This window comes from Helobdella robusta, assembly GCF_000326865.2.
Source record: "Helobdella robusta unplaced genomic scaffold HELROscaffold_5, whole genome shotgun sequence".
NCBI classification, from domain to species: Eukaryota; Metazoa; Annelida; class Clitellata; order Rhynchobdellida; family Glossiphoniidae; genus Helobdella; species Helobdella robusta.
Window position 1 is genome coordinate 2,615,071 of NW_008705254.1, and position 24,090 is coordinate 2,639,160.

General features: G+C 33.0%; 5 protein-coding genes across 5 annotated transcripts in view; 3 read left to right on the plus strand and 2 right to left on the minus strand.

Annotated features, from left to right (window-relative positions):
• Nucleotides 1-8,050, plus strand: part of HELRODRAFT_163344 (hypothetical protein) — a gene marked incomplete at both ends in the record, with an annotated part of 14,136 nt that extends 6,086 nt beyond the window's left edge. Inside the window, 29 exons of the mRNA XM_009027237.1 lie at nt 345-476; nt 567-687; nt 742-836; nt 1,006-1,189; nt 1,263-1,517; nt 1,574-1,639; nt 1,709-1,846; nt 1,966-2,106; nt 2,199-2,310; nt 2,474-2,543; nt 2,649-2,707; nt 3,282-3,349; nt 3,494-3,670; nt 3,778-3,945; nt 4,031-4,316; nt 4,447-4,618; nt 4,719-4,815; nt 4,886-5,126; nt 5,220-5,313; nt 5,441-5,513; nt 5,910-6,113; nt 6,242-6,368; nt 6,554-6,555; nt 6,650-6,784; nt 6,846-7,004; nt 7,112-7,278; nt 7,338-7,420; nt 7,528-7,639; nt 7,936-8,050. Coding sequence (XP_009025485.1) covers nt 345-476; nt 567-687; nt 742-836; nt 1,006-1,189; nt 1,263-1,517; nt 1,574-1,639; nt 1,709-1,846; nt 1,966-2,106; nt 2,199-2,310; nt 2,474-2,543; nt 2,649-2,707; nt 3,282-3,349; nt 3,494-3,670; nt 3,778-3,945; nt 4,031-4,316; nt 4,447-4,618; nt 4,719-4,815; nt 4,886-5,126; nt 5,220-5,313; nt 5,441-5,513; nt 5,910-6,113; nt 6,242-6,368; nt 6,554-6,555; nt 6,650-6,784; nt 6,846-7,004; nt 7,112-7,278; nt 7,338-7,420; nt 7,528-7,639; nt 7,936-8,050 — 3,853 coding nt within the window. The remainder of the gene's footprint in view (nt 1-344; nt 477-566; nt 688-741; nt 837-1,005; nt 1,190-1,262; nt 1,518-1,573; nt 1,640-1,708; nt 1,847-1,965; nt 2,107-2,198; nt 2,311-2,473; nt 2,544-2,648; nt 2,708-3,281; nt 3,350-3,493; nt 3,671-3,777; nt 3,946-4,030; nt 4,317-4,446; nt 4,619-4,718; nt 4,816-4,885; nt 5,127-5,219; nt 5,314-5,440; nt 5,514-5,909; nt 6,114-6,241; nt 6,369-6,553; nt 6,556-6,649; nt 6,785-6,845; nt 7,005-7,111; nt 7,279-7,337; nt 7,421-7,527; nt 7,640-7,935) is intronic.
• A 703-nt stretch (nt 8,051-8,753) lies between these two features.
• HELRODRAFT_68567 (hypothetical protein) lies at nt 8,754-12,044 on the minus strand (the record flags this gene model as incomplete). The annotated part of the gene is made up of 8 exons (XM_009027002.1): nt 8,754-8,897; nt 9,644-9,790; nt 10,149-10,288; nt 10,368-10,517; nt 10,702-10,856; nt 10,944-11,105; nt 11,247-11,413; nt 11,946-12,044. Coding segments are annotated over 8 exons (1,164 nt in total), but the record flags the coding sequence as incomplete, so codon positions are not given.
• A 1,788-nt stretch (nt 12,045-13,832) lies between these two features.
• Nucleotides 13,833-16,529, plus strand: HELRODRAFT_189185 (hypothetical protein; the record flags this gene model as incomplete). Its single annotated transcript, XM_009027238.1, has 2 exons — nt 13,833-15,930; nt 16,483-16,529. 2 exons carry the CDS (start codon nt 13,833-13,835, stop codon nt 16,527-16,529), a joined length of 2,145 nt encoding a protein of 714 aa, XP_009025486.1.
• Nucleotides 16,530-17,451: 922 nt separating this feature from the next.
• HELRODRAFT_67681 (hypothetical protein) lies at nt 17,452-18,934 on the plus strand (the record flags this gene model as incomplete). Its single annotated transcript, XM_009026872.1, has 4 exons — nt 17,452-17,620; nt 18,454-18,559; nt 18,729-18,803; nt 18,877-18,934. 4 exons carry the CDS (start codon nt 17,452-17,454, stop codon nt 18,932-18,934), a joined length of 408 nt encoding a protein of 135 aa, XP_009025120.1.
• Nucleotides 18,935-22,394: 3,460 nt separating this feature from the next.
• Nucleotides 22,395-24,090, minus strand: part of HELRODRAFT_163348 (hypothetical protein) — a gene marked incomplete at both ends in the record, with an annotated part of 2,682 nt that continues 986 nt past the window's right edge. The window contains 3 exons of the mRNA XM_009027239.1: nt 22,395-22,477; nt 23,502-23,545; nt 23,682-23,780. Of these exons, the coding sequence (XP_009025487.1) occupies nt 22,395-22,477; nt 23,502-23,545; nt 23,682-23,780 (226 nt within the window). The remainder of the gene's footprint in view (nt 22,478-23,501; nt 23,546-23,681; nt 23,781-24,090) is intronic.

The following is a 24,090-nucleotide window of genomic DNA, read 5'->3' on the forward strand; positions in this document are numbered from 1 at the left end:
ATTCATTCATTCTATCGTTCATTTATACTTTTATTTATTAGTCATTCAAAATTATTTGTGGTTCTTATTGAATACAATGATTTCTTGTAACGTTGTAATCTCAAATTGTCATCCAGATGTTATTTGTAACTACCATTTTAATGGCTAAAAAATCAAGTTTATAATTTTCATAAATTATTTCAAGAACTTTCATTCACTCAGTTAATTATTTTAACCGGCCTATACGTGTATTTTTTTTTATTTGATCTCCAAAGATCACTTAATTGCCATTTCACTGCACTTGGTTTGTCTTTAAATAGATAAACAAATTAATTAATTAATTACGATAATTGTTTGAATGACAGATTGATATACGAGGGTTACAAGAAGACGTTGAAGGAGTCTGACCTGTGGGGGTTACATCCGAGAGATGTCACTAGAAGCAATGCAAACGTGCTGCAACAAAAGTGGAACGAGGAGGTGGCCAGCTGTGCAAGGTGACCAATAAACGGGACACTTACAATCTATCAGCTTTCTTCCGGTTCCCATTTTTGTTAATAGATGATGTTTAATTTCTGTTTGATCAGATACAACAAAAAAGTCCTAGAGAGCATTGAAGGAAGTACCGTGGAAGAAAGTGAAACAACGCACCTGTCGTCTTCGCCCGCAACCAGCTACGCTTCCAACATAAACAACGTGATTCCCAACGTACAGATAATAGGAAATAAAAATGACAAATTAAAAAAACCTTCTCTCTTAAAGGTTTTATCAAAGGTTTATGGTCCTAGGATCCTCTTGTCACATTTCTTCAAAATATTTTGTGATCTTTTAATTATGGTCGGACCGCAATTGCAAAGGTCAAAAATAATGTTTCGTCTTCATACATTTACTATTTTTTTGCATTGAATTCTAAAATCATCTTTACTAAAAGATAATTGTTTTGTTCAACGTCAGCATATTTAGAATAACAAATAGATAAAACCAGTTTTGTTCAGTGACAAACATATCTGTCATCACTTACCGCAGCTACCTGATAAGTTTCATAGAGACGTCATCAACGCAAGGTCACGTGTGGAAAGGTTACTTGTACGCCTGCTTGTTCTTCTTCAACACATTACTCTACAGCATCCTCTTCCAACAAGTTTTCCACGTTGGAATGAATGCAGGCATGCGAATGAACGCATCCATCATCGCACTCGTCTACAAGAAGGTCAGACAGACAACGAAATAATTTTTTTAACCATCTCCACTTTGTCATTAACATTTAATTCCAACTCCAAAAGGCGTTGACGATGAGCAGTGAAGCTCGCAAGACGACGACAGTTGGAGAAATCGTCAACCTGATGTCCGTTGATTCGCAGAGACTGCAAGACGCAACTGGTTACTTGTGGATGGTCTGGTCCTCTCCCTTCCAAATTGTCCTCTCCATGTACTTCTTGTATGGCATCCTGGGACCATCAATTTTCGCTGGCGTTGCCGTTATGATTTTGTTCATCCCAATCAATGCTTGGGTTTCAGCTGTGCAGAGAAAAATGCAGGTTGGCATGCTATTTTTATAATTCAAAATTTTGAACGTTTAAAAAAAATTTTGAAGACCGACCAAATGAAAAGAAAAGATGACAGAATAAAGTTAACGAATGAAATACTTAACGGAATCAAAGTTAGATTTCATTGTTAAAAATCAGAATTTCAACTTGTATTGAACTAATTTTGTTTTTTCTACTTTAAGGTTATTAAACTTTACGCCTGGGAGTTATCTTTTAAAGAAAAAGTCAGTGCAATAAGAAACTTGGAGTTGGTAACTTTGAAAAAGTACAGTTATTTAGGAGCTGTCATTTTGTTTTCATGGTCATGTGCTCCATTCCTGGTTTGTTTTTATTGTTTTTTTAAATTGTTTAATAACTTTTTAATACTATAATATCTATTTATTACAAGAAAATTAAAACTGTTAAAGTTATTTTTCTTTATAACGAAACACTTTAAAAGGTAACTTTGGCAGCTTTTGCCACATACGTTTTAGTGGGAGGACAACTAGATGCCAATAAAGCCTTCACAGCTCTTTCTCTTCTTAACATTCTCCGAGTGCCGATCAGCATTCTGCCAATGATGATATCTTATCTAGTAATGGTTAGCTGCATAAACCGTAAACGACGCTTTCGTTTTTGTTAGTCAATTCAAAAACTGGTTATCTAAACTTTCCAAAAATCTCCCAATTTTAGGCAGCGGTTTCAGTCAAAAGAATTGAAAAATATTTACAGACTCCTGACCTCGACGAGAAGAGCGTGTTGAGGTTGAATGAGGATGGCTGCGATGAAAACGATCCTGATCCATGTTAGTTGCTCTTTTGATTTCCTTTATTATTTTAAATAGTGACAGACATTTAATAATTGAACTAACTATTGAACGCATAAAATAAATGAACTTTCCAATAAGTTAACATCAGCGTGTCTATCTTGTTTTCATGTAAAACCAACATTTCCATTTACGCTGTCAGACAGTATCATTATTGAAAGCGGAACATTTGCCTGGGGCCGAGGACCAGACGATGCAAACGTGCTCAACAAGTTAGTAATCATTACGTTGCTCAAATTTCGGTAGATATTAAAAATAATCAATTACGAATTAGTTGAAGGAGTTTTGATTTAATATAATTATGTCATTTCGAACAGTATAAATTTGAAGATAAGAAAAAAATCTCTAACGGCAATAGTTGGACAGGTCGGCCTGGGTTAGTTCTTCATTTAATGTAATTTAATGGGTTTATTTTTTATATCGGAACAAATAGAGTTGACGGCTGAGCAATGTTGTTGTAATTAGAATTGTAATACACAATATTGAAAGACGTTTACATTAACAAGAGCCCCAATATAATTGTCTCAATCAAGGAGTTCGAGTCGGGAGTAGAAAGTTATACATCCACGAACAATAAGCTTTGCACAATAATACATACAAAATTATTCAATTGTCTTCCAGTACTTCTCTAAACAAATTTAAGATGAATATAGAATAGTTTTATTTCATCCATAGTGTGGCTGAGCTTGTTTGATGTAAAGCAAAAGTTGACCAACTTTTTTTGAGAGTCGTGGTCCAGAATAGAAAAATTTTTGAAGTAGTTAGAATTAGACCTTCTGATTTTTATAAATTAAATTATTATAATTGAAACAGTCAGCAAAATGAAAGAATTTAATCATGAATGAAAAACAATCAAAACTGTAACACGTAGCGTGATAATAGCACCAGAACATCTTTTAAAATGAATTCTAAACGATTGAATAAACCCACTTTTGTTCTTTCAACATCAGGCAAGTCGTCGTTATTATCAGCAGCACTTGGAGACATGGAAAAAAGAAGTGGCCGAGTTATCACCAACGTTGGGAAACATTTTTCATTTTTTTTGTCCAACTACTTGAAAAACTACGAACGTTATCACTCGTAAATTAAATATTATGCACTCTCTATTTTGGTGATTTTCATTTTAATTCGTTGTTTGATTTCACGCGTGTTATTTCTATAGGGCCGCATAGGTTACGTCTCGCAGCAAGCCTGGATAGAGAATGCGACGTTGCGTGACAACATATTGTTCGGCAAGCCGTTTGATGAAGACAAGTATAATCAAATTATTGAGGCGTGTGCTCTGAAGCAAGATCTCATTGTCCTGGCTGCTGGCGATATGACGGAAATCGGAGAGAAGGTTGAATTAACGTCAACAATTTGAATATCAAGTTGAATTTTATTTACTACATGAGTTATTTAATAGTCTGGCATTGAAGTGAATTTAAAACATTCCTGTTGATAAAGGGCATAAACTTGAGTGGAGGTCAGAAGCAGCGAGTGAGCTTGGCACGAAGCATCTACCAGGACTGTGACGTTTACTTGTTCGACGATCCACTCAGTGCTGTTGACTCACATGTCGCCAAACACATCTTCGACAGCGTCATCGGACCACATGGCATACTCAAAAACAAGGTTCAGCCATACTTGTAATAAAAAATGTTGATCGTGATTAGTGATTGACTCGTAATTGATGTCTAACGTGGAACAAACTTAACAGACACGCGTCCTCGTCACTCACGGCATCACCTGGCTGCCCTCGTGTGATGTTGTGGTCGTCATGGCGACTGGTGGCATTATCTCAGAATGTGGCTCCTACCAAGATCTGCTCAATCATAACTTGGTCTTTGCGCAATTCATCAGGGACTTCCTTCAAGAAGAAGAAGAAGAGGAGGAGGAAAATGAGGATGGTGAAAAAGATACTATTAATGGTGTGGCAGGTGATGACTATTCCATTTTGTCACCAGAGGCAATAAGGGCTGACGAAAAATCTTTATTAGAACGAAGTAGGCATTTTTTGTTACATTGCTGTTTGTTGTACGTTTCTTCACGTGCCTGTCAACGATTAATGTTATGGTAATTTGATAACTAATCTACCACCGTTGTATTATATTTTTTCATTGTAATTGCTTACAGAAAAAGAAGTAAAAAAACTATTACGGGAACGGGTAAATTCTTTGATATCTAACAAGGAAGATGAAGATGTTCAGCAGGGTAGGAAAAAGCTTTCCGGATTCGATAACTACGACCGAACTTCCGTGCATAGTACTGAATCTGATAAGAGAAGCGGCTATTCTTTGAGGAAAAGGTTTGTAACACAAGTTTTAAGAATTATTTTTCTTGATTAATCTTTTTGTTTTTGATGAATAAAATTATCACACAATTCTCTCTTAATGAAATATTGTTAGGAAGAAACTAAAACCTACCAAAAGTATTTTGGAAGAAGAAAGTAAAAATGTTAAAATTGACAAAATTATTCAAGAAGAAATTTCTGAAACCGGCAGTGTAAATTTAATCTTTTTGAAAATCAGCCAAACTTTAAAAATAAATTTATTTTATTTTATTTGAATTGTAGGTGAAGTTGTCTGTTTATTGGGCCTACATTAAATCTCTGGGTGTCCTCTTGTCGAGTATCTTTATATTTTTCTTCATTCTTTTTAATGTCGCCGCTCTGCTATCCAATTTTTGGCTTAGTAAATGGACCAACGATCCAATCATTCGTAATGCCAGTTTAATAAACGGCAGTCTGCCTGAAGATTACAAAGACAAACAAATGTTTTATCTCGGTGGATATGCTGGCTTTGGATTACTTCAAGGTTAATTTGTATTCCATTGTTTATTTTGAACATATTTTACGAAACAGTTAGTTAAAAAGTAATGAGCTCAGAATTGTTTTAACAATACACCAGCCATCTTCATACTCATATATGCACTCGTGTCGGCTGAAACCAACGTCAAATCGTCTAGAGTACTTCATCAGGATTTGCTGTACAATATACTTAGGTAATTTCACCATAACATTTTTAACAATTTCCTTATTTCTAACGCTTGAACTTTTCAATCACGTGTGCATAAACGTTTACATCTCGACTACATGGTTTGAATTTGAAAATTAAACATAATTATTTAGGTCGCCAATGACCTTTTTTGATACGACACCAATTGGAAGAATACTCAACAGGTTTTCTAAAGATGTAGAAACTGTAAGAAAGTAAACTTTTCATAATTTGTCTTACAAATTTTCAGCAAAAAGATATTTTTTCATGGTTTAAAACTTTAATCAACGTAAAACATTTAAAATTTATAAATAAATTTAATATTCTGATTTCGACTAATCTGATTTATAACTAAAAAAAAATCTGTTATTAGGTTGACAATTCGATACTTCAAGTAATTAGATCATGGTTGGGCAATTTATTTAACATCTTAGCGACCATTATTGTCATCGGTTATACAACGCCAATATTTTTGGCCGTGGTGGTGCCTGTTTTCATAATTTACTATTTTGTACAGGTAAAGCAATTACTGTTTTAAAAAAATTATATATTTGACTTCAAATGATTATAAAACTTTCCAAAACGTTGACAAATTATTTATAGCGATTTTATATCCCTACGACACGACAACTGAAACGACTGGAATCAACGACACGTTCTCCAATATACGTGCATTTCAGTGAAACCATATCAGGAGCAAGTGTGATCAGAGCTTTTGGTAAACAGAAAGATTTCATTGCAAAATCAGAAAAACTCGTCGACAACAATATGGTGGCTTATTTTGCTAACATAACATCAAACAGGCTGGTGTTACTTTCATTATTTACGATATATGTGACTAAGTAGTCAGTTTATAGATATTTAAAAAAAAAGTGTATGCGCTGCCGAGGTCTGATTTTTAAGTAACAAAAAAGTTATACTTGATTTCTTAACAGGTGGTTAAGCTTACTGCTAGATTGTCTTGGAGGCATAATTGTTGTGTCTGCAGCTGTATTTGCTGTTCTAGGAAGAGAGTCTTTGTCCTCTTCGATTGTTGGACTTTCAATAACTTATGCGCTCCAAGTAAGATATCATTGTTGCAATTTTAAAATTTAAGTATATCAATAAAAAAAACCTTATCCGATGAATGAAAATTTTCTAAACCCAGATCACTGTATCGCTCACATGGATTGTAAGAATGGGAACTCAACTTGAAACAAACATTGTATCAATTGAAAGAATTAAAGAGTATTCTGAAACACCAACAGAAGTAAAACGTATTTTAAATTTACTTCATCGGTAACAGACTGAAGGGTAGGAGCTATAATTAAAGTTTTTAATATTTATCTAAGGCTGATTGGCAGAGAGGTAAGAGAGATCCGCCAGAAGAATGGCCTGACAGGAACAACATCATCTTCCGTAATTATGGATTGAGATATCGACCGGGATTGGAACTTGTACTGAAAAATATAAACATTGATATCAAATCTAGAGAAAAGGTTCGTGATTATTTTTAAAAATTGTGTAGCATCGACTTAACTAAACCTTTCGACATTTCAGATTGGTATAGTTGGTCGAACAGGTGCAGGTAAAAGTTCAATGACCTTGGCTCTATTCCGCTTAATTGAACCATCTGAAGGAAGCATAATTATTGATGGAGTGGATATCACATCCATTGGTTTACATCAGTTAAGATCCAAGATAACCATCCTGCCTCAGGTATTCCTTAAACGTTAATCAAGTTTTGGTAAATGTCTTATCATTTATCGGGTGGTTTTGACATTCAGTTTTTATTTTTTCAACAAATTCAAATTATTAATTGAAAGGATCCGGTCATATTCTCCGGAAGTTTGCGTTTCAATCTGGATCCAACAAATGAACACTCTGACGATCAGATATGGACAGCTCTTGAAAATGCCCATCTTAAAACATACGTGGCTAGTTTACCTGCTGCTCTGGACAATGAATGTGGAGAAGGAGGCCAAAATTTAAGGTAATATAACTATTTTTAAAAAAGTATTCCATTTAAATCACTTGTAAATTTTGAAAAAGCGTTGGACAGCGCCAACTAGTCTGTCTGGGTAGAGCCCTACTGCACAAGACTGGTCTGCTAGTTCTTGATGAAGCCACTGCCGGTTTGTGGATCTAATGCATAAATATTTCTTTTTAACGGAATTGATTTTATCAACATTGCTTAATCCATAGCAAAGTTAGCATCAGTTAAAATTATCGATTGAAACAGCGGTGGACCTTGAGACTGACAAGGTTATTCAGGAGACTATACGAACACAATTCGACGACTGCACCATCCTAACTATTGCTCATAGGATTAACACGATTCTCAATTGTGATAGGTTATTTTAAACGCATTTTTATCAATTATTAGAAGTTATCAAATTTGTCTACCTTCTTTTTCGTAAAATACGTGTCTACCTATTTTTAAAATATAAGGGTAATTATAGTTTTGTAGTAATTGTAGTATAATTGTAGTATAGTTTTGTTAATTTTTTTACAATTAAATTTTTGCTGACAAAATGTGTAAGACAAAACACAGTGTATTTTTAATCTAATAATTTTTTACGCAATGAGTTAATAAACAAAAAAATAACAACTAATGAGTTTTGAAAATGCTGAAACGTTTCTCTTACAGAGTGCTGGTTATGGATAAGGGCAACGTTATGGAATTTGACAATCCACAAACGCTACTGAACAATAAAAGATCTCTATTTTACGGTCTTGCAAAAGATGCGAAAATAGTTCCCTAAGAAAAATTAAGATTTCAAAAATTGCATCAAGTTTTCAACTAATGATCGTTAATAATTTCATCATCATGATTTTTGCTTCAAATTGCAAATGCTTACACTATACTTTTCTCGGCATTTTAATAATTTTAATCACAATTTTAAGCTGCCATCATTGACTGTTTTATTATTTTAAGAAAATTATGAAAATATAATACCAAGTTTTTTCGTTATACAAACTTATAGACAGCTGAAATAAATGTCTGACGAATGACCTCGTCTCTAACTATTGTCAATAATGTAAGTCTATCAATTTGAATGTTGTGTCATAGAGGTTGGTATTTACAGGCGTGCATTGAAGAATCCCATCCACCAGTCCTGGGTTCTCCTGGAAAACTCACGCGTAGGTCTGTGCTACAAGTGCGGCTGTATAAGGCTGACGCCGACCGTTAGCAAAAACAGGAGTTATATTTTTTTTTGTGTTAAAATTTACAAGTTAAATAATGCGGGACGATCTTGAGCTGTTTTAATTTTTCGATATTCATTAATTTTGATATGAAAATTAAACGTTTTGACGCCGATCATCTTTTTTCTACAGTTTAGTTTGAACCCTTTTTAAAAAAACAATCTTTATAAAATGGTATCAAAGTATTCTATAAATATTTGATATAAAAAAACAATGAAAAAAGTAATTGAAAACACAAAAGAACTAAGTTTATAAATTAATTTATTTGTTATCAACAATTTTAAAAAAATATTCTAATTCTATGACTGTATCTTCTGGAAGGTCAGTGCAATGGATTGAGTTGAGGATTTTGTTCATTCCAAATTTTGCCCTTAGTGTATTCGGTCGTATTTTACGAGCCAGTTCCTTGATAAAATTTACATTACACATAAAATTCATACTTTTGCTGTGCATAATCATCGGCTTTTATAGGTTGAACCTCTTCAATAAGGCGTTTAACCCACTGCGGGTTACCTAACCCCAATTATAATTTGTACACTCAGCAATCCTGACACATTCCTATCGCGCGCCATTTCTTGACTCAAGCTGAGCGACATTGGGTTTTAAGCCAATGTCAATCCATCCAAGTTGGCGGCGGCGCTCCAGATGCTAAGCAAAAAGTGCTCTATAAAAATTACGCTTTATCAAGTCGTGTTTTAGATTATTTTTTCATATTTTCAAGACTGTGCAAATTTTCTCCTAATGTCCTTATGCCTTTCTTACCACATGCCTAAATCATCTCACTTTTTTCTCTTGCATTATATAACATTTTCAGTAGTAAGAACTTCAGTCTCATGTCTTCGCTAAACATGTCCAGAACTATGATTAACCAAGAAAGATTTAGCGTGGAACCTTAACGTGTTTAAAATCAATGTGAAAACAGAATTAATTTTTTATATTGTCATATATTCTTATAATTAACTTTTTTTGCTTGGTTTATATATATATATATATATATATATATATATATATATATATATATGCATACTGCAGGTATGGTCGGCCAGTGTGAGTAGTACATGGCGTACACCATCTCTATATATAAATATATGGTGCGTGTGTGCGCGCCCCTTCATTTGTGTTAAATATTTAAAAAATCTGAAGACACAAACGGGATCAGACGGTCCAACAACATCCCTGAAATTCATGTGTTGTTGACAATTTTGAAACGGTTCAGTGGTTTCTTCGGCAGTTCTCAGCGTCTCGTCAGGTAACTTCACTTCCATAGCCAGGCACAACCCTCTTGAAAGTTCATCTACCTTTCATAATAAGTAGTTCAGGACATTTTATTTCGCGTTTAATTTTATTAGAAATTATTCATTGCAGAAATTATGTTAATAAGAAAGTTTCAACGTAAACACAAATTTTTAATTACATTCGAAATGTGGAATATTAACTAAATAAAACACAAAATTGTTTTTAATTTCTTATATTTTTTTGTGTTACCAATGCAACTTATAACAAACAAAATGAAACTAGCTTCTCATAAAAACATTTAAAGAACTGTAGCTAATGAGAATATGTTTTTTGTTTTAACAAAAAATAAATCAAAAAGTTGATCATTTATCGCAAAGACATTTATAAAATAAATAAGTTGAAACAAAATTCGCAAAATACCATCTTTGGATATTCAGGTACAACCCCTTTGTAAACTTCATAAAACTCTTCAGCGTTTACTTTATCGAAGGTGCACATGAGATAGGCAGAGATTCGATAGCCCAAATTCTGTATGCACTCTATTATGTACCCAGCTTGTCCTAAATTTATTCATGAGAACTTTTAACAAAGTTTAAGTCGTAAATTATATAAATAAAAACACAAAACAAACGTATGCACCGTCATCTATGGCATGAGGTTTGACGACGACACAAGTTGAGTTTTTGTATGTTACTGTGTTCATGACGTTGTTGGTTGCGAAAAAAAAATCAATTTCACTTCGGACCTTTTCTCCAGTGGCTGGACAGTGTATGGCATTTTTTAACTTATCTGCAGATCGAGAGTATATGCAAGATAATTAAAACTTATAAAAAGCTGTTTTCATTTCTTTTTTCCGTCGGATTGTGAACAAGATTTTTGCAGGTTTGAAGACGTACGATACCACGAAACATTGCTCAAAATTAAATCATCGTATAGTACAAAATAATTCACACGACCAACAACATTTCGATACCTATGCCGAATCTGGCCCTGAAAGAATTAGGGTTTTCCGTTCTGGCAACATTGGGATCAAGATGTCCGACCAACTGACACAAGTCAAAAAAAGCATTCTCTTTGATCAGCTCCATCACTATAACCGGCCCACTGGCCAAATATATGAACATTGACCTGCAGAGCAGCATGTTATAATTTATCCCTTTTATGTATTCATAATAATTTTTTTAAATATTTACAACTAGAGGGAACAATTGGCACCTGTAATCACTTTCTTCCAAGAAATCAATGTAAAAATCTGCAGCCTGTTTCGTGTTCAACTGAAAACTTTTCATTCTTCTGATGATGTAGCCAGCCGCATATAAGTCGTTTATCATTGTTCCCACTTTTTCATATGCATCGGGTTTTATCAGCAACATCGTTCTACATGATGTAAAAATAAGTCTACAAATGAGACTACATGATAGATAGGTTTATAAAATATGCAACTACAAATGTTTCTGTTTAACTTTATGTTTTCTAAAGTTATTCAGTTCAGCTTTTCTTAAAAAGGTTTGTTAATACCTTTCATCTCTTTTTCCAAGATGTCGTTTTGTCCTGAGATCAGCATAATCAATAATTTTCATGGGTCTAGACATGACGTTTATTATATTGCCAATGATCAAGTCATTCAAACAAATTTCTTTTACTCTAACTCTTTTCAAGAACATCTTCCTTGTCTTCATATCAAACTACAAATGATTTTGTGATAATGAAAGTTACAATAAAATGTATGCTATGTGGTAATATTGGACATAGACACAGTGATAAATAACATACTAAATAAAAATTATAGTACAAACTTTGAAATAATTTTTCTATTTATGCATGTATATGGTTGGAGAAACAAACTATCTTATTTAAATTAATTTATTTACAAAAATTTTAAACTCAACCATGCTTGAATAAATTGTTTCAAATCAATTTAAAATTTATTTGCAAACACTAATTAAATAAACTGTCACCTTATGATACAAAACTGACATTTAGTTTGAAACTTTTACAATTGAACTTATCAAAGGTGTATCCAGCATATCATCATGCAGGGCAGAAGCTTTTCATTTAATAATCAATTTAACTTTTACCGCACATTTTTGAATTAGCTAATATTGAGCAAGCATTAGTTTTAATTTTTTAAAAGAATTCAAACTTCGAAACATAATTAATTTTTGAAAGACAAAATAAAATGAAAACAAATCAAATTAATTAGAAACTTGTGTTCACCAGTTCGACAGCACAGTCTTCATTATAATAAGTAAGAATATATCTCCGGATAAGAGCTGCCTGGATGTCATACCATTCCACGATGAACGCATATTTATCAACGTCTGCCTATGATTAAAAAAAATTTTTAATTTATTACCAAAATTGAAATAAGAACGCCATTGACGTTTTTAAGCTTACATCCATAACTTCTTAAATTAATTAAAACCAATTTATTTATAACGCCGCCAACTATGAAGCAAAATTTGAGGTGAAGTCGTTGCTAGGCAACATTATACCAGCAATGTGACATTTAAAATCTTTTTTCTTTTTGTTCTTAATTTTGTTTTGCAGATCCATATACTTAGAATAAGTGCAAAACTGCTTATACGTCATTTTATACTTATGACTAATTAAAACCGCAATATACACGCCACACGACGTACAAATTTTATTCGCAGTCGAAAGCTTCACGAGGACTTCTTGCGGATGACTGTCCTTGAGTTAAGTACAGGCAGTATTCAAGCCAGGCCATCGCATAATAACATAATAACGAGTCATGAAATTTTTACCGACTGCTCTAACTCGCAGACCAATTCGCCAAAAATCATCCAAGTATGTTGAAAATGTTTTATTGTTTGATTATATTTGAACAAAAAATACCCACATTTCGCAGATTTTAAGAATTTTTACATGGGGCATTCAATAAAAAAGTCAAGTTGTAAAATGCTTTAAAGATCTTAACAAACAATAAAATTTATTAGTAAGTTGTAAGATGGCATTTATTTGACTTATAGGCTGTGGTAGATGTTTTAATAACATTTCAAACATTAAGCCTCTATTGCTAAAATATTCCAATGCATTGAATTTGGAATACAATTAGAATGTGTTCACATTGAAGTATGATAATATGATATTACATATCATATATTGCTTTAACATAAAAATAAACAATGAAGTGTGAAAAATCAAGGAGTGACCTATACTCAAAAATTCTAATGTTCAGAACATTGACGTGTAATTTTATGTGAATTTATTTAAAATTTGCTTAATTTAAATTCAATACGTTTATAACTCTCTTGTATTTTTTAAATATTAGTCTGATGTCAACTAGTTTGCGAGTAGCTAACAATCAACGTTCAGAACATTATAGCGGATGTACTTGTAACAAAAATTAGTTTAGAGGCCATCTATGTTATTGTTTATTTATAACTTTAAAGATAAGCCTCGTCAATAAAAGATTTATATCACGAACATTAACAAATTCGTTTAAACAGAATCACACTCGTTCTAAATCTGGATAAATCTGTAATCTCAACTCTGTAATCATAATTCAAAACAATAACTATTCAACTTACATTTTGTTTCATAGTTAAAACAATTGTTGTCATTCATGCTCGATTCGTCGCTGATTATCACTTGAATAATAAAGAACATCCGAGAGATTTCAAATCAGTTCAAACTTCTGCTGGTCATCTACTGTCCCTGAAGTCTTAATAATTGGAAAAGTGCAACAAAGCTGCTCTGCAAACTTCGGTAACTTGATTAACAACAGAAATAATACTAATATATAATTATTTGCTGCAGAATAATAAAATATCGCAAGCCACTACCTCGATGTTTCAGCTATTTTAATAATCAAACGCAAACAGCTATACAGATTAACGTTCAACCAAACAAAACCTGGAAAGAAAGGCTTCATCGCTTCAAGGCATCGTAGCAACGACACTTGGAAGGATCGAGTTTAAGTTGGAAGTTGTTAATCGCGTCAACGTCTGCTTCCTCCAACTGCTGGGATTTTTTACGGAGAGGATTATTTAAATTAAATCTATTCAGATATAAGTATATAAACATAGTTTTTTTATTATTTTTATAAAGTTGTTATATATTAATTAAAAAACTAAATAAATGGATATGTTAATGAAGTGTCAGCTGTGCCATAAATCTTTTAAGATAATGAGTGGAAGGAATGAAGTTACTTCATTTCCCAGTTTGTTACCAGTTACACTAACAGGTTGTGGACATGTATTTTGCAGCAGTTGCATTGTAAATAAATTACTGCAACCGTTTTCAAAACAGCCAATACAATTAGATAAAAATGTTGAAAGCATTAAAACGCAACAAAAGTATTTAATCACGTGTCCTGACTGCCGCGCCACAACAACGTGTGATGACATCAACAACCTCGCCATCAATCAACCAATCGTTGAACTTTTGAAAACTCAACAATGTGCCGGCAACATGAACAATGCTAGCAGCAAGTTGAGAAAGAAGATCAACAACGAGAACGCTAAAACAAATCATGAAGCTCGAACACTTACTGACAACACGCATTCCAAACAGATGGATTGCAGTAAGAAGCACTTTAATGGTGTTGAGTGTGAAAAGTTACAAGTTCTAATAAAGAGCCAGACAAATAACCACAATTTATCTGAGAACGTACATTTGAGTGGGACTGAAAAGTTTGGCCATAATGCAAATAATTCGATTGACAACATCAAATATGGACATGAAAATAAAAGAAGGTCTCAGTCATTTTCAGGAGCTCAGTATGAAGAACATCAGAAGCTCAGTCATCAGAACGTTCACTTCAATTGTGCCGTAAAAAAATTGTACCCTGATATTTCAAGTGAAAAAAATGCGATCCGACTTTCGGCGCATCGTTCAAATTCAACCTCTGACTTGTTTGATGATGTTTTAACGAGACCTCCTCCATTTAATCCCCATTACTTTTCATGTAAACCTCTTGAGAACAACGTCGTAAATATTTCAAACCTTCCCAACACACGCAGTCCTAGTCAGGCAAGGCAACCCAAGCATTCAGATGCTCTGATCACCAAACTTCCTTCATTACCACCGTTAGCAAGTAGCCTATTACAGGCCAACCTTGGCAATCTTGGTATACATAACAATGCTCAGTTTGATCAACGACACAAATTGCGAGCAAACAAACTTTTCAACGATGTACCAAATGAAAATTCAATGCAGATCAATCCTTTTATGATCGTTGAAACTTTTTATAATAGCAAATCAAATAATGATGTCTTTAACAATTTAATTAATCAACATTCATCGACGCTGTACTCCGCAAGTCTGAGTCAAATCATTGAAAGTGAATCAGTAATGATGCCACCAACCAGGATTGCCCTGTCCAGCGCTGCTAACGTTGTCGCACTAATTGATCCACCAGCAAACGCAGTTCACATAGTAGCACTAAAACTCAATCAGCAACGTAACATTAAAGTTCTAGGTGTTACGGGCTGCTGTTTTGTGAGTGACGATGTGATGATCGTGACGACGGACAGGAGTATGCAAATTTACAGCACCCGCGGTGATTTCAAGAAAGAAATAAATCTGACAACTAGTTCATGCATCATCGGTTGCGTAGCCATGAATAATCACCAGTTCGCCGTCATTTGCACGAAAGGCCTAGAAATTTATAAGGAAAATAATTTTTCGTGTTATTTTATTAAATCAATCAAATGTAAAATGTTGTTTGAAAAAGGATTAGCAAAAAAGATTAAAATGGATGATTCGAAAAAGAAAAATAAACTTTTGTCAAAATGCCTTCGTGTAGAATTTGTCAAAATTTTTGACGCCTCTTGGAATAACGGAATGTTTGCCATCTGCGAAATTCCTCAAAAAATTGAAAATGTGACATCAAAGAAAAAAATTTCGACAAATCACGTTGAAAACAGCAACCACAGTCAAATGCTAAGGACTATTACTTTAGTTGATGATGAGTGCGGAATAATTTTTGGAAAATTGGATTTAATTAATCAGCAACAGAATATTTTTAACGAACCCTGTGAACCACAGTCTGTAGCTCTGGGTAGAGATGCAACTCTCTATGTACCCGATCAATTCAACGGTCAAATAGTGAAATACGTGAATATTCAGGGCGGATATAGCTCAGCTAAGGATGATAAAAAACTAATTTTAGAGAATGACCGATCGTTGGTTCACAAGGTGGAAATATTTGGTATTGCTTTGAATGATCAATCAAGTCAGTTATTTGTTGTTACGAAAATGGGAGGAACGGCCGAAATTAGAATTTTCGACGTTTAAGATGTGATAAGTAATTTTTTAAACTTCAATTTGCCATTATTAAGAACATATTTTATATTAATTTATTTCTATTTTGCTTTTACTTATGCCTTTTTGATATGCTTTAAAGTTTTTTTTGTGTAAGAATTAATGATTTAGTTAAACTTACTGATTTTAAAAATAATTTATTTTTATTGTTATCTAACTTTGTTGATTTTAATTGACATTTTCATGTATAAATATTTATCAAATTTTTTATTGAAAAAATGTGCCCATGCGGATATAAGTGTATATTTTATTTGAATGATAATACATCTACGGTTTCTAAAATCTCTAATTAACAATTTTGAAATGAAATAAATGATAATCCATAAAATGTTTAACAAAAACAGTTGAGTATGGGTATAGAAGACAAGAGCTGCCAATCAGTCAACCTTTCATTATTCGATCCATCATCCATCAATCAATCACCCAACACAAAAAATTGATATACCACAATAACACGAACAAGAACGAGAGAATAACGGGAATAACGTGAACAAGGGACGAGGAGAATAACTCGAGGAGTACAGCGTATCAGAAGACGGAGCACAATTGACGTAAATGTGATTAATGTGATATGTATGCTTGTGAGTAAGGACGTGATCAAATCAACCACACAACCAATAAATTCGAATGTCAACCAACCACCCATCCATCCAAACATTTATTAAACGAGCAAGCCACCAATCGCTCAATAAATCATTCATTCAACCAACTAATCACCTCTCATCATTCTGTAGACATGTTTTTATTATTAGCGTAATACTAACAAACAACTACCTAGCTTGCTAAAATTTCAAACATTTTTATTGATTTGAATTTACCATAGATATAGAAACTTGTAATTTTCTGCATTCATTTCTATACCTATGAAATTCACTTTTATGCTTACCCTTACATTAATAAATAAAGTTTTAATTTTGCCGGTGTGATTTTTGCAGTGTGCGCGAGTTTTTTTTTTATAGTTTTGTGGGTCTTCGATATTTTTCAATTTAATTTCATTTATTGATTCGCTTGTGTAAGACAATTTTCGAAACTCAAAAGTAAATTAATAAAATTTTTTTAACTTTCATAAATTATTTTTTATATAATAAAAAAATTATTAATGTTTTTTATATTTTATAATAAAATATTAATTGAATAAAAAAAAATTATATAAAATATAACAGATAACACCATGTTAATGTTTCAATTTATTTGTTAATGAAAAATAAACTTTATTATTTTCATAGTTCTCATTAATAATGATATTTTTCCCCTGTCATTTTCTATCAAAAGTGAACATGAACATAGAAGAAGTGGATGTGGAAGAAGAAGATGAACAGGAAGCAATGTCTCACAACGATGCTATGCAGTACTTCAAAGACTGCTTAGCTGAAATCATTATTGTTAGTAAGTTGGTCACACAAATTCTGTTTTAGATCATATTTGAATTTTGATGCAAAATGTTAATGATTTTAATAATTTAATGTTTATTATTCAGGGTGATCCAATGTTGAGTGATTTGCACACATCAGTTACAATCGAAGAATTGAACTCGTATATATCACTTGAACATGGCCAGTCAATAACAGTTAATATTCAAAGAGCTGATGGAATTATTCTACGTTAGTTTCTTTGGTTTATACTGCATATAAAATTTCAAATTATTATTTTTTATGTTTAGAGTTAATAAAGTAAATCTTTGAGGGAAAAAATTTATGTAAATCAAAAACTTCATTTATCCTAATGACAGTTAGTCAAAACTTTAAAAGAATACAAATAATGAATGGTCAATGTTGAAATGCAACTTTCTGCATGCAAAGATATGGCCTGATTCTGTCAAAATTCTTATTCAAACTATTTTATATCATTATTGTCCTGTCATGTTCTTCCATTACAAACATTGCGGGAAGCGAGAACACCATTGTTGTCGCGCATCCACTGCTGGAAATATCTAGAAAATGATATCTGTAACACAATGCATTTTAATGGCCCAAGCGCTTCCACATTCATATCCAACTATCAATAGCTTATTTTTCTCTGAGTAATTCAGTGTTGTTTGCCAATCATATGCTTTAGGTGCGTTAATTCCGCGTGCGTGTGTGTTTGTCTGTTTTGTGTTAGTCAACTATTGTACAGCACTATTGATGACTGGGAGATACAGTCTCATGTTTTTCAATTTATTCAATCCATGCATTTTACTTATCACTAGGTTTACTGTTCACTTCGTTTGAAATTTGTTCACTTTGAGTGTATTGCCAGTTTTTTCTGTTCAATAGAAAAATAAAAATCAAGGAATTATTCTTTTTCATGGTTAACAATATAGTATGTAACATTCAAAAATATGCGTTAATGCAAACCTGTGTTTCGATAATGTGTTTTATTTATGTTTCTTTTTTGATACAGTTGTGTAATTCCTATTTTGTCCGTTATAATTGTTAATAAATTAATCTTGCAGCTGTTGTAGTTTTACAGAACGCTACTGTTTTAGATTTAAAAAAAGCATTCCAGAGGCACGTGGTCTTGAAGCAAGCAAGGGAGAATCATACCACTCACATAAATTGGTAACTTTTTGTAGAGTAGTCTTGATGCTCACTGATTATTAGATCTTTTTTGTTTTTTATTTATTAATAACATTTTAAAATAAAACATTTCGTTTTATCTCATTTGATTTAAAATTTTGTATTTTTCGCATTTAATTGATAACTTATCTGCATGCATTGCTTGAACCAGGAAACATATTTGGAGGTCCTACTGGCTTTATTTCAGTGGCCAGAAACTGACTGAGAATAACAAGTTACTCAGCGAGTTAGTTTCAATTAACATTGATTCTATTTTTCAAAACGCTATAATTGATTATTTCATTTTCAATCTTGAACAGATACAACATTTTCAACAGGGACACGATTACATTCATCAAACGATTGAAGTCAAAATAACAACAGTATTGAAATCTGAAAATTGTTTGTTGATTGCTCGTTATAACATTCGCAAGTTTAATAACTTGTCAAATTTGTTCTTTTTTCTGATGCTACTCTGTGTGGGGTTAAGGTGAAGGATAGGAGTAGTACAAAGCTGATGTCGAGGATGGGACTGAATGAGGACATTGTGACATTGATAAGGAGATGATAAATTTGGCCATTATAATTCACAGGAGACTGTTATAATAACTATAAGCAAAAGTAGCTTAACGTTAACATACGCATTGAAGCGAATAGAACTGCGGATATATATAGATAGATAGGTATTGATGGAACCACGGATATATATCTATATCCATATATAGAACCATATAAATGTGGCCCCGACCACATAACTGAAATAAATATAACGGCCTTCGCTCACTTTTAACGGTCGAACAAGGAGTTTACTTCTGGAAAAGATTTGGAGGGTGATTTATTATCGTTCGAGTCAAGGGTTGGGCTATTTGGCATGCTTGGATTATTGGCTTACGAAATTACATAGATTTTAACGAGCAAGCTATATGAAATATTTACTTGACTTAATATGCTTAAAACATTTTAGTAATTCTCTTCAATTTTATCAAAAAATTATGATTTTATTAAATAAAATTATGTATTATTAAATTATTGTTGTTATTATTGTTGTTAATTTGAATATAAAAACTATACTTTTGGTCCTGTGAAATCCGGTGGCTTTTTACTAAAGCCGAAGGTTGGCTTAGTAGGATTGAACTATAGTCACCCTATTTTTAGACTATTCGATCATGTTAAAAAATTGTTTGCTCATGAAATAAACGGCCTAAATAGATCAAAATTATTTGAACAACTATCTTCATTATATTCAATGAATATTTTACATTCTGCTGGTGCTCATAGAAATTATGGTTGCTGAAATCATAAGTTGGCTTACAGCAGTGGCTTACTGGATCTCATACAACAGTGTCATGGCGGTTTTCTTTACATATAATGCTTTAAATAAGTCAATATATTCATTTCACAATTATTTTTGTCAATATAAATAAAGAAATTGCTTTTGTCTGGTGAAATACAGTGGCCAAGTAAAGCCGTATGTTGGCTTAATCGGATTTTTTTTCATATACAAAACTATGAGATCAATCAATCAACCAACCATTCATTCAATCAACTAATCAACCGACCAATCAATGAACCATATTTGAAAAATATTTGCAAGGCTTGTTCAAACTCGAACAAACACTTAACTGTACAGATCCACAAACAATTTCGAGATTTTAGTAAAAGAAAAACACAATAGTTGTTTTTATTAAATCAAGAAATATCCAAAAATTATATAACCAAATTAAAAAAAACTAGAAACCAGTAAACATTTAATAAATAATGAAATAAATAGACATTATTAAAAAGATTGTTCAAAAAGGTAAAATTTAAGGCGACGACGAGAATAAAATGTAATTTGTTTTGTTGGTGTGGGGCTGTGAAGCGAAAACAAACACATCACAAAAAACTAGTAAAAAGTCGCAAGAATAGTAGTCAGTCACCTACCTACAATTAAATTACTCTCAGGGCCCTAGCTTACTTATAATCATTAACTCAACTCACCTACCTACAAATATGTTTTTTCTACGTTTTTGGAATTTTACATGTTTTAAGTATTTTATTTTACATATTTCAGTGTTTTTATTTTACTTGAAACTTTTTAACTAATGTTAAGTTCTAGCCTACCTACGATTGTTCAACTCATCTCAATCCCTAACTTACCTACGAATTAAATTAAGTCTGGTAAAGAAAATAGAAAGTTGAAGAAAAACATAACAACAACGACACCGAATGAATGGATGTTGTGTATGTGTGTGTTGATGTGTGTGTGTAAATGTGCGGGCGTGTACTTCCAAAAACTTCTTCACTCACTCCATTGCACCGACCATCATCTGACACGCATCGATGGAATGAATTTGACCGGATACTGAAAAGCACTAAATTGAAAAAAATAATTCTTTAAAATAAAAACACAAGCCATTGAAAAAAAGGCAACTTATGTTATTGAGATGACAAATTCGAGTACTTTCAATGGTACGATGGGACAAGAACAAATTTTCTTTTAATTTATCTTCAAATTGACATCTGAATGATCATCGTGAGACCACCATCTGAAACATGCTGGCGCCCACCACAGCTCACCTCTCATCATTCTGTAGACAAGTTTTTTTAATTAACGTGTTGGTAAATAATCAAGGAACAAAAGAACGAACGAATAAATGATTAACTGAATGATTGTTTGAATGAATGAATAATTAATTAATCAATCAATGATTTAACGAATGAATAGAATGAATCAATTAATGGAGGAATAATTTGAAAGATAGTGATAAAATGAATGAGAAAAATAAAAAAAAACTAAACCATACTTCAAAAATCGCCGTTGTTGTTTTCTTCGAATTGTCATCGGAACGATCATCATGAGACCTCCATCTGAAACGTGTTGACGCCCACCACAGACACAAACCATACTTCAAAAATCGATGATGTTGTTTTCTTCGATTTGTCATCGGAACGATCATCATGAGACCACCATCTGAAACGTGCTGACGCCCACCACAGCCCACCTCTCATCATTCTGTAGACAAGTTTTTTTTATTAACGTAGTAGTAAATCAAGGAACAAAGGAACGAACGATAAAATGATTAAATGAATGATTGAATGATTGGTTAAAAGAATGAGTGAATTAATGAATTAATCAATCAATGATTCAATGAATGAATAGAATAAATTAATGTCAATTAATGGAAGAATAATTTGAAAGATTGAGTGATAAAATGAACAAATAAATGAACGAGAAAAATAAAAAAACGAAATTAACCTTACTTCAAAAATTGTCGTTACAGTAATTCATTGCACCGACCACCATCATCTGGTCGGCACAGAAGATTTCATCCGAACTTCTGAGTGTCAGTCGAATAGCCAACGCGCTGATTCTTTCTACACCACCATCATCATACGTAAATCATCATGAGACCACCATCTGAAACGTGCTGACTCCCACCACTGCCCACCTCTCATCATTCTGTAGACAAATTTTTTTTTATTAACGTAGTAATAAATGAATGTTAGAATCTTAGAACCCAAAAATTATACAATGAAAATAATGGCAAATAAATAATATATTAAAATAATAAAGAGAGTAAAATGTAAAAAAAACTTACCGTCGTCCAATCCACAAAGGCAGAATGTTGAATGCGGTCCGGTTCCTACGTTGTCCTCCAAAATTGTGCCAGTCCTCCTCGAGATTGTTGTAGAAACACAGCCCGTGGAATGGAGAAAGATTGAGAAAATTCTCATCAGAAAGCTTAGCAGTGCTTGCATCTCAAATTGCATAATAAAAATATACCTATCTACCTATTTAATTACCTTAACTAATCTATATTAAATTGTTAATGGTACGATAGTCGAAAGTCCCCCTTCATTCTCCCTCCTTGCACAGAGGTTCACCGACAGCCAGGGCACCGGATAGTAAACCATTGCCGTGCGGATAGTAGACTATTGCTGTGCGGATAGTAAACCATTTGCCGTCCGGAAGCCGTGCGGGTAGTAGACTATGGCCGTGCCGCATAGTAAATCATTACCGTGCAGATAGTAAACCATTGCCGTCCGGATAGTAAACCATTGCCGGTTCACCACTGGCCACCAAGGCTTACCTCTGACAAGAGACTTCGAAATTCAGAGTCTATCGGCTATCGTAACCTCAACTTACCTATTCATTACAATTAAGTCCTAGCTTACCTAAAATTACAAAACTCAAGAGCCCAATTCATTGGCCAATCGGCACCCACCCCACCACCTACGTAATGCCTTGGGCTCCAACTTAATAATAATAACATAAAACTTAAACCCTAAATCTAATAATGAGTATGTGTTACAACGTAGCCTTAACTTACCTATTCATTACATTATGGTCCTAGCTTACCTAAAATTACAAAACTTAAGAGCCCAATTCATTGGCCTTTCGGCACCCACCCCACCACCTACGTAATGCCTTGGGCTCCAACATAATAATAATAATAATGTAAAACTTAATAATTAACCTACCTATCGATACACTTACAGCGTTTTAATTTACATTACAAGATTGTTCCTAGAATTACATTATTGCCCTTAACTACCTATGAAATTAAATTACTTTCAACCTTAGTAATAATAAATTAGAATGTGTAATGAAAATAAAATTACGCTCAAATACTAACATATGTGTTTATGTATGTATTTGTGTGTGTGTGTGTGTGTGTGTGTAATACGCTGATGCGTGTAATGTGGGTGCAAGATAAAATAGAAGAGATAAACTTACGCTGCCTACCTATTCAACTACATTAGTGTTGTATGCTTCCTATCTATCCTACCTACAATTAAAATTAGGCCTATCTAACCTACCTATATAGCTACTTAATGTAATTGTGTGTGTGTGTGTGCGTGTGCGTGTGCGTGTGAGCATTCCTACTTAATGTTAAATTACAGAAAAAAAAGAAAACGTATCCCAGTCAGGCGGGTATTCTTTGCCACTGAATGAACGAACGTAGCCTGACATCTTCCATGATGAACTCCTCTGGAAGCTTCAACCTGAATGAAATGAAAAAATATTATTTATTTAATTAATTTAAATGAAAATAGAGAAACGAGTCGCGGTGAAACTTGCCAGCCGGAAAAGCCGGCTAACTGGCAAAGAAAAGAACCGCAAAAAAACCGTAAAACGTACCCCAGCCAGACGTGCATTCTTTGCAACTGAATGAACGAACGTAGCGTGACATCACAACCATTCTGATCTTCCACGATGAACTCCTCTGGAAGCTTCAACCTGGATGAATGAACCTGAATGAACCTAAATGAATGGAACAATCTTATTTATTTAATTAATTTAAATGAAAATAGAGAAACGCAAAGGAGCCGACCGGTCGGCAAAGAAAAGAACAGAAAAGAAACTCTATATAACTCTATATAACTCTATATAACTCTATATAACTCTATATAACTCTATATAACTCTATATAACTCTATATAACTCTATATAACTCTATATAACTCTATATAACTCTATATAACTCTATATAACTCTATATAACTCTATATAACTCTATATAACTCTATATAACTCTAATAACTCTAAA